At 46.1% G+C, this 12466-nt stretch overlaps 1 protein-coding gene across 1 annotated transcript in view; it reads right to left on the bottom strand.

The window, feature by feature from the left end:
• Positions 1 to 12466, bottom strand: part of LOC144485955 (sodium/hydrogen exchanger 9-like) — a 285192-nt gene that overhangs the window by 216204 nt on the left and 56522 nt on the right. Inside the window, exons 3-4 of the mRNA XM_078204030.1 lie at positions 12379 to 12456; positions 10436 to 10512 (exon numbers count right to left, since the gene is read on the bottom strand). Coding sequence (XP_078060156.1) covers positions 10436 to 10512; positions 12379 to 12456 — 155 coding nt within the window. The remainder of the gene's footprint in view (positions 1 to 10435; positions 10513 to 12378; positions 12457 to 12466) is intronic.

The raw sequence follows: 12466 nt of genomic DNA, 5'->3' as shown, positions 1-12466 counted from the left end.
ACAAGAATAGTTTCAGTCAGATTGCTCAGATTTTCATCGACCAATTTTTATTTTGTATTCCATTTCTTATCCATACCCGTCACGGGTCAATTTATGAATGTGGCGCATCCTGTTTGATCCAAGTTAACCCTCATTCACCATGGAGGTGGCTGCTTGTTTCCTAACTTGACTCTTTTAATTGAAAGGTAATTACTGATGTTATGTTTCATGTACAGCGTTTATGTCTGATGTAAAATGTGCCGCTCCATTGTAGCCCCCACACCCCTACCCCACTGTGCTTTTTTTTTTGACATGCGCCGGAATTTTACCGCCCCGTCCGCCACGGGAATCGGAGCGGGCGAGTGGCGGCAGATCATGGAAAGGTCCGTTGACCTCGGGCAGGATTTTACAGTTTTGGGACGAGCGAGGCCATGAAATCCCACCCAGCGCTGTGTGTATATATAGTTGCGGACGGGGGTCCTCTGTACTTCTCTTTGATTAGCTTTGCAACCAGTAGGATTTAATAGTTACTTGTCTGGCCTCAGTCACTGAGGTTCCAATGCAGCAATCAAGGCAATTGACTTTTGCACATTGAGAAGCTCCATTTCAAAGAGCTTGGATCTCAGAGTTCTACACGGGTATTTGGGCAAGTCCCATTTCACAAACTGAAGGGAAGTGTTAGCAGGAAGCAAATGCAGCTAATGCCTCCTTGAACTACATACGTTGAGGAGTCTGGCGCTTAGTTAACTTGTGCCTCAGATCAAAGGGCCTTGGACCCATGAACACGGGCGCCTTCAATCATTCAACACCAGAAAACAATTAAATTGTCCCGTTGCATGGGATGTCTGCTCTGTCATGTTTCTCCGGGCAACTTTCAACAGAATCTTCTTAGCTGAGGGCGCTGCAGCTCGATGTGGGAACCTGCACTGCACCAACATTGTAGATTGCCCAAGGCTATTACAGAACTGGGTCATGCCCAACCTCCTCTCACTGCTTCAAGAATCAGAACAGCAAGCCGGGTGAAGAATTGCTTGATGAACCAGGCCAGCATTGTCTGATATTACAATGCTGCTCGGGAAGGAGACACAGGGACACAAGCTCAGCTTTGTACACATAAGAAACGTCCGAGCTGAAATAAATGATTTGTTCAGTCATGTGACACCGAGTACAGTTTCACTTTGTCACATACAAGCTTTTAATAAATGCAATGCCAGCACCCTTCACCTTATCTGCTAGAAACAGAGGGAAAAGCTCCATTGAGATGGGTTTGTGGTCTGGACAGAATTACCGTTTCCTGGTTGTTACTTTTAGTTGCAGTGTAATTTAGTTAAATTGTCCATACTGTTAAACAAGCTCAAAGATATTTACCTGACTACAAACTCTTATTCTGGATCATGCTGTGCAAAATGGGGAGCTGGTGGCGGACCGGTCATGTCACTGGACTAGTGAGGGCCCAGTTAATGCTCTTGGGGAGGTGGGCTCAAATCCCACCATGGCACCTGGAATTGAAAGCTAGACTCAGTGACGGCACGGTGGCACAATGGTTAGCACTGCTGCCTCACACCGCCAAGGACCCGGGTTCGATTCCCGGCATGGGTCACTGTCTGTGCGGAGTCTGCACGTTCTCCCTGTGTCTGCGTGGGTTCCTCCGGGTGCTCGGGTTTCCTCCCATAGTCCGAAAGACATGCAGCATGCCGAGAAAATCTACTGCAAATTTTAAATAATTAGCACTGCAGTTTTAAAGGAATGCGCACGATATACTTTCAAAAACAGTAATATAAGGTGAGCTTAGATATAACAAAAACAGAAAATGCTGGAGAAGCTCAGCGGGTCTAACAGCATCTGTGGAGAGAGAATAGAGCCAACATTTGAAACGCTGGGATGAATTTTCCTGTTCCGTCCGCCACGGAAATCAAAGAACAAAGAAAATTACAGCACAGGAACAGGCCCTTCGGCCTTCCAAGCCTGCACCAACCATGCTGCCCAACTGAACTAAAACCCCCTACCCTTCCGGGGGCCATATCCCTCTATTCCCATCCTATTCATGTATTTGTCAAGATGCCCCTTAAATGTCACCATTGTAATCGCTTCCACTACCTCCCCTGGCAGTGAGTTCCAGACATCCACCACCTCTGTGTAAAAAACTTGCCTCATACATCACTTGCCCCTTAAACCTGTGCCCTGTTGTAATTGACTCTTCCGCCGTGGGAAAAAGCTTCCATGCTCCTCAGTCTTGTAGACTTCTACCAGGTCGCCTCTCAACCTCCGTCGTTCCAGTGAGAACAAACCAAGTTTCTCCAACCTTTCCTCATAGCTAATGCCCTCCATACCAGGCAACATCCTGGTAAATCTTTTCTGTACTCTCTCCAAAGCCTCCACATCCGTCTGGCAGTGTGGCGACTGGAATTGAACACTATATTCCAAGTGTGGCCTAACTAAGGTTCTATAAAGCTGCAACATGACTTGCCAATTTTTAAACTCAATGCCCTGGCCAATGAAGGCAAGCATGCCGTATGCCTTCTTGACTACCTTCTCCACCTCCATTGCCACTTTCAGGGACCTGTGCACCTAAAACCCAGATCCCTTTGCCTGTCAATACTCTTAAGGGTTCTGCCATTTAATGTATATTTCCTATCTGTATTAAACCTTTCAAAATGCATTACCTCACATTTGTCCAGATTAAACTCCATCTGCCATCTCTCCGCCCAAGTCTCCAACCAATCTATATCCTGCTGTATCCCCTGATGCTCCTCATCGCTGTCCGCAAATCCACCAATCTTTGTGTCGTCCGCAAACTTACCAATCAAACCAGTTATCTTTTCCTCCAAATCATTTATATGTATTATGAACAGCAAAGGTCCCAGCACTGTTCCCTGAGGAATGCCATTTGTTACAGCCCTCCATTCAGAAACACACCCTTCCACTGCTACCCTTTGTCTTCTATGACTGAGCCAGTTCTGTATCCACCTTGCCAGCTCACCTCTGATCCCATGCGACTTCACCTTCTGTACCAATCTGCCATGAGGGACCTTGTCAAAGGCCTTACTGAAGTCCATATAGACAACATCCACTGCCCTACCCTCATCAATCATCTTCGTCAATTCTTCAAAAAACTTGATCAACATGACTTCCCCTTCACAAAATCATGTTGCCTCTCGCTAATACGTCCACTTATTTCCAAGTGGGAGTAAATCCTTTCTCGAAGAATCCTCTCCAATAATTTCCCTACCACTGACGTAAGGCTCACCGGCCCGTAATTACCTGGATTATTCTTGCTACCCTTCTGAAACAAAGGAACAATGTTGGCTGTTCTCCAATCCTCTGGGACCTCCCCTGTAACCAGTGAGGCTACAAAGATTTCTCTCAAGGCCCCAGCAATTTCCTCCCTTGCTTCTCTCAGTATTTTGGGGTATACTCATCAGGCCCTGGGGACCTGTCTACCTTAATGTTTCTCAAGAACCCCAATACCTCCTCCTTTTTGATCTCAACATGACTCAAACTATCTACACATCCTTTCCCAGATTCATCATCCAGTAAGTCCTTCTCTTTGGTAAATACTGATGCAAAGTACTCATTTAATACCTCGCCCATTTCCTCTGGCTCCATGCATAGATTCCCTCCCCTGTCCTTGAGTGGGCCAACCCTCTCCCCAACTACCCTCTCGCTCTTTATATATGTATAAAAAGCCTTGGGATTTTCCTTAATCCTGCTGGCCAATGATTTTTCGTGACCCCTTTTAGCCCTCCTTACTCCTTGCTTAAGTTTCTTTCTACTCGCCTTGTATTCCACATTTGCTTTGCGTGTTCCCAACCTCCTAGCCTTGACAAATGCTTCCTTTTTCTCTTTGACTAGGCTCACAATATCTCTCATTATCCAAAGTTCCCAAAACTTGCCATACTTGTATTTAATCATTACAGGAATGTGCCAAATTTAGTGAGTGGTAAGGGAGTTAGATAATTAGATTCAAATTTAATAAAATGGATTAAACTCAGGTTCTGACCACTGTGCCACCACTTGTTCCTCAAATCTTCATCCTCGTTTAGGATTCCTTCTACAACCCTTGTTTCGCCACATGCCCGCGAATCTTCCCCCCCCCCCCCCATACGTATTTCTCACTTTTCTAATCCGGGCTAACTTTACAAACCTTCCCCACCCATTCCCTTCCATTTACTGCAGTGACTATGCTTCAGAAGGGCCTGACTCTAGGATGTCTTACAGGGGCTACGTCAATGCACATTCTTCCTTTCAGATAAAAAGCAGGTCGGGAAAATCTGATTGAGGGTGAGGAGGTATTAGAGAGTTTGCAGAGAATCCACATGACTGCAAACAACAGGTTTCACACCATGAATCTGACTCTGCGATGCCTTCTGTCTGGGGTTGGACCGGGCAGAAGATGGCAGTGCTACCACAGCTGCAAGCAGGAACATCGGAGGGTCATTTATCACAATGCAACATTTTCCTGTTAATAAAATAGAATAGAATCCCTACAGTGCAGTGGGCAACCTGATAGCAGTTGACAAGATTATGAGGGGCATGGACAGAGTGGATAGTCAGAAGCCTTTCCCCAGGGTGGAAGAGTCAATTACTAGGGGTCCTGAGTTTAAGGTGCGAGGGGCAATGTTTAAAGAAGATGTACAAGGCAAGTTTTTTTACACAGAGGGTGGTGGGTACCTGGAACTTGCTGCCGGGGGAAGTAGTGGAAGCAGATACGATAGTGACTTTTAAGGGGCATCTTGACAAATACGTGAATAGGATGGGAATAGAGGGATACAGTCCCCGGAAGGGTAGGGGATTTTAGTTCACATGGGCAGCATGGTCGGTGCAATCTTGGAGGGCCGAAGGGCCTGTTCCTGTGCTGTAATTTTTTTGTTCTTTGTTCTAGTGCAGAAGGAGGCCATTCGGCCCATCAAATCTGCACCGTCAACAATCCCACCCAAGCCCTATCCCCATAACCCTACGTATTTACCCTGCTAATCTCTCTGACACTAAGGGTCAATTTAGCATGGCCAATCAACCTAACTCGCTCATCTTTGGACTGTGGGAGGAAGTCTGAGCAAATCAAACCCACACAGTCACGGGGAAAACGTGCAAACTCTGCACAGACAGTGAGCCGAGACTGGAATTGAACCCGGGTCCCTGGCGCTGTGAGGCAGCAGTGCCAGTGTGCCACCCCAATATAATACAGGACCAAATTCTTGTCCGGCACCTTGCAGCATTCCCAGTGTTTTAATTTCTATTGTTATTGCGTTTAATCAGAAGGAATCACCTAATGAGAATACATTATTTATAACTTTTTGCTTGGCCTGTCCTGCTGTCTGCATGATTGAACTCAATAAACAGGGAACTTGTATTCCTTGTAGCAACATTGCTGGGACAGCTGTTTTCAATTACTGTCAGACATGTTCTTTGTTAATTCTACACGTTATAAAATCAGAAACGTCAGGTTCCAGAGCCTTATGCTAATTCTGTAGTACTCTTATAAAGAGAAATCCCATCTGGAATTCAGGCTAATTAATTCTTCAGTCGTGGATGAAACAGAAAGATTGTCATGTGTGGTGCTGCAGAGTTAAGGAACACGCCACCCTGTGCTCCCTATTAAGTTGAGTCCATCATTCAAACACTGAGCTGCAGACTCAATTATTCTTTCAGAACCCTGGTTTCCGCTGAGGAGCCGAGGATAAGTCGGAAATGCAGGCTTCTCGTTGAACATACTAACCGCCTTCAGCACTCCATCATAGAACATTAATAAAAAATCGCTGTGGCATTGTGACATGTACCTGTGGATGTTGCCTACGCTGCGACAGCCACTTTCTATGCTATTTTCTGGCAGAGCTATGACATTCCAGGAGACAGACTCTTCAAGTGAATCCCAGTACAGTCTCTTACATAGCACAACCCCTGGCAAACTCCAATTCCTGATAAATCCATAGAATCCCCATAGTGCAGAAGGAGGCCATTCGGCCCATTGTGTCCGCACCGACCACAATCCCGCTCAGGCCCTATTGCCGTAACCCCACGTGTTCACCCTGCTAATCCCCCTGACACGAAAGGCCCGATTTTACTATCAGGTTGCGCCCGTTTTCAGCCGCGAAAACTTGGTAAAGTCGGGCTTGAGGCGAGTAGCGCGATCCACGCCTGCCTCTGCGCCGGTTCCCTCTTTATCAAGGCCCGAAAATGACCTCGATCGGGACTGTGCCCGAAACAGGCGTGACGGCCATTTAACTGCATGCATTTAAATGAACTTAATGGCTGCACCCCCAACTTTACCGGCACTTCCCCGTTTACCACCGCTTTCTCCCATCCAGAATCGGTGTGAAACAGACATGCTCCACAAAAGTCTGATTTGGGGGCTCCAGTTAGTGGGGAGGTAAGTGCCGAGTGTCCGACGGCTCTCTGCCTGAGATCGGTGGGGGAGAATGGGGGCGGGGGGGGGGGGGGGGGGGAGGGGCCCGCGATCAGTCTGGGTGGCAGGGGGGTGGGGGGATAAGGTGGTCAGCAATGTCTGTGGGGGCCAGGAGGAAGCATTATCCGGCCCAGGGGAGCCGCATTCTATCACTTTTTTCTGCGCATGCGCGGTTGGAGGCTCCGATCGGAGCTGCAGGGTTTCGGGCGCATTAAGCCCCGCCCACAGGCTTCTGCGGCGTGATTCGAAATTGCTGATATTTTTGCAAGCAGAGTGCGTATGGGGGGGTGCCTGAGAACGGGTCTAAAGGTTGGAGCTGAAACACTCCCAGTTTCAAGTCTGCCCAGCACTTAGAATCAAAATGGTAAAATAGGGCCCTAAGGGTCAATTTAGCACGGCCAATCAATCTAACCGGCATATGTTTGGACTGTGAGGGGAAACCGGAGCACCCGGAGGAAACCCACGCAGACACGGGGAGAATGTGCAAACTCCACATAGACAGTGACTCGAGGCCGGAATTGAACCCAGGTTCCTGGCGCTGTGAGGCAGCAGTGCTAACTACTGTGCCACCGTACCGCCCTGTGCCAATGTTTCCCGTCAATGGAACTGGATATGGGGTATGGGGTCAGCCGCTATGAATCTGCCGATCCTGCAATCTTGCCCAAGACAAATATTTACCCCAATATTATTTTACAGGAAAGGGCAAATAGATTCAATAGTGCCATCCCTTTCTAAGCTACTGCAATTCACCCGTCTGCCCATTCGTCATGTCATTCAATCCCTTTGCCAGTCAGAAACACAACAAACTGCTTGCTGAACCTATTGATTTATGTCAATAACCTTCCCTGATATCTTACTCTACAAGTACGAGATACTCAGCCCGAGTTCAGTCTCTTCTCCTAACTTAGTTTTTCAATCAGGTTCGCTGTACCTTTCGGTAGACGACACCAGACGACAGTTCAACATCATGCCCCACAAACACATCGCTGTGCTGCTGTCCTCAGACACGGAACAGGACTTTGACCGAGTACGGTACATCCACTCCTCACGCTCGAGTGAATAGACTTTGGAAAGATGATGAGAATATCGTTCGAAATCCCCTACTCCCACCTCACATCCACTTCAACCCAACAACAATATCCTGCCAGAGTTATCCTCTTTTTCCTTTCCTCTTTGTTCTGACTGTCATATCCTTAGCTGAAACCACACAGATAAATCCCAGTATCCGGGCTGAAGAAGCAAAGTATACAATGTGCTCCACAGATGACAAACATGCTACAGTTTACAGTATTATAATCTCACACACAGTTACAATAACCAGAATCCCAATAGCATATTTGTACGCTTACTATTGCATATGCTGTAAGCAACAAGCCATCCCTATTGGCTGCAGGGAGCTTCATCAATCACCTGTAAACATTTTTTTTTAGTCATTCGTGGGACATGGGCGCCACTGGCTGGCCAGCATTTATTGCCCATCCCTAGTTGCCCGAGGACATTTGATAGTCAGCCACATTGCTGTGGCTCTGAAGTCAGACCAGGTAATGATGGCAGATTTCCTTCCCTAAAGGACATTAATGAACCAGACGAGTTTTTCCAACAATCGACAATGGTTTCATGGTCATCAGTAGATTCTTAATTCCAGATATTTTTTACTGAATTCAAATTCCACCATCTGCTGTATCGGAATTCGAACCCGGACTGGGCTCCAACAAAGGATCATCTAGACTTGAAACGTTGGTTCTATTCTCTCCCCACAGGTGTTGTCAGACCTGCTGAGATTTTCCAGCATTTTCTGTTTTTGTTTCGGGATTGATAGTCTAGTGATAATACCGCTAGGCCATCGCCTCCCCAAATCAGTAACATTGGAAGCAGACATCTGGGTATCATTATGTACAGTTAAGCAGCTGGTGAGAGTTTAGCCACTGGAATGCGAGGTCAGCCACCTGCCTTGCTAAGAAGATAATTTAGGGAACAGTTCGACAGATCGTTGTGACACAGCCACTTACTGGGTCGTGTCTGATGAAACCACCAAGCTAATTTGAATTTCTTAGAAGCCTTCTACTTCAAATGTACATCCGCCAATTAGGTTTTCTCTCTCTATCAGTTCTGTGAACACATTTCTGCTTCACTCCTCCATTTGCTGTCATCCTCCCTTCGTTCCCCTCAGTGGGTGGCGAGTGAAGGTAAAGACTGACAGGAACTGGCTTAGCCTGTGATCAAAACTAGAGCTTTTTTTAGGCATCGTCCCAGTATGCCATGTTAAAAAGTAACAAGAGCGGTTTGGGATTAATTTAATCGAGTGCTCAAGGTAAACTGCAAGTGCTGATGCACCAATAGAGGGAGTTAAAATATACTAGCCTATCTCACATTGGACTTTGCTATCAGCTTAATAAATATTAACAATTAATTATCACAATTGCAACAAGGGAGTAGGTGATAAGGGTGAGAGGTAATTTATTTACTTTTGCAATCTATTAGCCATTGTTAACTGAACATTGGCCACCATGAACTATATTGTTAATTACTATATCCTCTATTGGAAAACACACTATATTACTATATCCTCTATTGGAAAACACACTATATTACTATATCCTCTATTGGAAGAACACAAGAAGCTACAAAGGGTCGTGAACAAAGCCCAGTCCATCACTCAAACCAGCTTCCCGACTATTGCCACTGTCTACACTTCCCACTGCCTCGGTAAAGCAGCCAGCATAATCAAGGGCCCCACGCATCCAAACATTCTCTTTTCCACCTTCTTCCGTCGGGAAAAAGATACAAAAGTCTGAGGACATGTACCAACAGAGTCAAGAACAGTTTCTTCCCCTGCTGCTATCAGGCTTCTGATTGGACCTCCTCGCACTAAGTTGATCTTTCTCCATACCCTAGCTATGACTGTAACACTACATTCTGCACTCTCTCCTTTCCTTCTCTATGAATGGTATGCTTTGTCTGTATAGCACGCAAGAAACAATGCTTTTCACTCTATACCAGTATATGTGACAATAATAAATCAAATCAAAATTATTTAGGTTTGTCCCATGCATTCTCATTCCTGTCCTTATCAGACAGTTACCACCAAAACATCTATTTCTCAATCAAATGAGTGATCATTGCAATTACATTTATCTAGATTTCTGGTTAGATTTAAAGTTTTAAATTTATTTATTAGTGTCTCAAGAAGGCTCACATTAACACTCAGTCAAGTCACTGTGAAAATCCCCTAGTTGCCACACTCCAGAGCCTGTTCGGGAACACGAAGGGCGGCACGCTGGCACAGTGGTTAGCACTGCTGCTTCACAGCTCCAGAGACCTGGGTTCGATTCCCGGCTTGGGTCACTGTCTGTGTGGAGTTTGCACATTCTCCCCGTGTCTGTGTGGGTTTCCTCCGGGTGCTCCAGTTTCCTCCCACAGTCCAAAGATGTGCAGATTAGTTTGATTGGCCATGCTAAAAAGAAATTGCCCCTTAGTGTCCTGAGATGCGTAGGTTAGAGGGATTAGTGGGTAAATATGTAGGGATATGGGGATAGGGCCTGGGTGGGATTGTGGTCGGTGCAGACTCGATGGGCCGAATGGCCTCTTTCTGTACTGTAGGGTTTCTATGATTCTATCATTCTACGGAGGGAGAGTTTAGCATGGCCAATGCACCTAACTGTGCATTGGCCATGCTAAATTTGGACTGTGGGAGGAAACTGGAGCACCTGGAGGAAAGCCACGCAGACACGGAGAGAAAGTGCAGACTCCGCACAGACAGTGACCCAAGCCGAGGAGCAAGCCTGGGTCCCTAGCGTTGTGAGGCAGGAATGCTAACCACTGTGCCACTGTTCAATTACTAGACAGTAACTATCGATTTCTGCAATTATTGAAATGCCACAAAATCAACACTATCATATTCCAAAACCACCAAATAAAATAAAAGTTCAGACCATTTGTTTTACACACCCTTGCCCGTGTTAGTACTATCAAAGGTATTTCAGCCACTGACTTTACAACTCTGTAACCTTGGAGTTAGAGACAAGTTGATCTTATTTGGCAAAGTTTACTCACCCAATCACAATGCAGGAAATGGCAGTGCCTATGAAAGCATAGGTTAGAATTGAGCCCAAATTGCGGAAGAATTGTCTCTGTTTAAAAAAAATATCAAAAGATGGTGAGTAACATTACTGCATTGTTTCAGAGTGCATCCTAAAAATGTCATTCTCAACACACTCAGAATACCCTGGCAACTATAAATACGATGTGGAGATGCCGGCGTTGGACTGGGGTAAACACAGTAAGAAGTTTAACAACACCAGGTTAAAGTCCAACAGGTTTATTTGGGACTTTAACCTGGTGTTGTTAAACTTCTAACTATAAATACTGCAGGTAGAGATTCAGAAGTGGAAAGTGTAGCGAGAGGGGACAAGATCAACATTCCCCACATTGTGTAAGAACAAAGAACAGTACAGCACAGGAAACAGGCCCTTCGGCCCTCCAAGCCTGTGCCGCTCCTTGGTCCAACTAGACCAATCGTTTGTATCCCTCCATTCCCAGGCTGCTCATGTGACTATCCAGGTAAGTCTTAAACGATGTCAGCGTGCCTGCCTCCACCACCCTACTTGGCAGCGCATTCCAGGCCCCCACCACCCTCTGTGTAAAAAACATCCCTCTAATATCTGAGTTGTACTTCGCCCCTCTCACCTTGAGCCCGTGACCCCACGTGAACGTCACTTCTGATCTGGGAAAAAGCTTCCCACTGTTCACCCTATCTATCCCCTTCATAATCTTGTACACCTCTATTAGATCTCCTCTCATTCTCCGTCTTTCCAGGGAGAACAACCCCAGTTTACCCAATCTCTCCTCATAGCTAAGACCCTCCATACCAGGCAACACCCTGGTAAACCTTCTCTGCACTCTAACGCCTCCACGTCCTTCTGGTAGTGCGGCGACCAGAACTGGACGCAGTACTCCAAATGTGGCCTAACCAGCGTTCTATACAGCTGCATCATCAGACTCCAGCTTTTATACTCTATACCCCGTCCTATAAAGGCAAGCATACCATATGCCTTCTTCACCACCTTCTCCACCTGTGTTGCCACCTTCAAGGATTTGTGGACTTGCACACCTCGGTCCCTCTGTGTTTCTATACTCCTGATGACTCTGCCATTTATTGTATAACTCCTCCCTACATTATTTCTTCCAAAATGCATCACTTCGCATTTATCCGGATTAAACTCCATCTGCCACCTCTCCGCCCGGGTTCCTGATCCCCCATCAATGAAGGATACTATTCACCACGACGCAGACCCTTCAATGCAAAGAACTGGATCTTCGCCTCCTAGGATAATTTGTTGAAATTGAGAGTAGCTGGTGAACAAATACCACTGACACACACCTCGGATAGAAAGCAGCAGTGGGTGTGTGATGGGGGGGGATGGAAAACAGGGAGGTTAAAAAACTAAAAATGGGGAGATATATATATCAGCTTGTCTCTTTAATTTTCTGACATGAGGTCTTGATTCAGGCTAGGATATATTTCTAGAGTGCATGGGCAACAGTGCCTTGGCCAGTATCATTTCACATGCGAGGTTAGGCAAACAGTTTAATTATATCGTCCTGCCCTCCCCCAATACTTATATACATGCACTTTGCAGCAGGAATCACTGGATGGCAATTGGGATTGGGGAACCCCAGTAGCTGATATTCCTCTCTCCACCTTAGGGGAAACCATAGGACTCCAGCTCAGCCAACTCAACATAGATTAGAATCAAGTGTGGGACCATCCAGTCCGTATGTAGCTCCTGGCTCTACCGCCTGAGCCAGTGGGCAGAGGAAAACAGACACCTTTAAACAGGGTCTAGAAACATACGATGACTTAAAGGAACGTGGACTGAAAAAGTAACTTGCCGGAAGAATATTTAATGAGGACAGTTACTGTAAAAGTCACTCTAGAAACCATTCTGATTCTAAAGCACTCATGTCGGTCAGAAACTAAAGTCCAACATCCTCACCCTTTTCAGGCTGTATCCTGCGTAAAATATTATCGGCGGCAAGAGGACGTTGAAGAAAATTTCTGAATCAAACGTTACCTGAAAATAA

Source organism: Mustelus asterias, chromosome 3 (genome assembly GCF_964213995.1).
Source record: "Mustelus asterias chromosome 3, sMusAst1.hap1.1, whole genome shotgun sequence".
Classification (NCBI taxonomy): Eukaryota; Metazoa; Chordata; class Chondrichthyes; order Carcharhiniformes; family Triakidae; genus Mustelus; species Mustelus asterias.
This window is presented reverse-complemented; position numbering and strand designations above follow the sequence as displayed.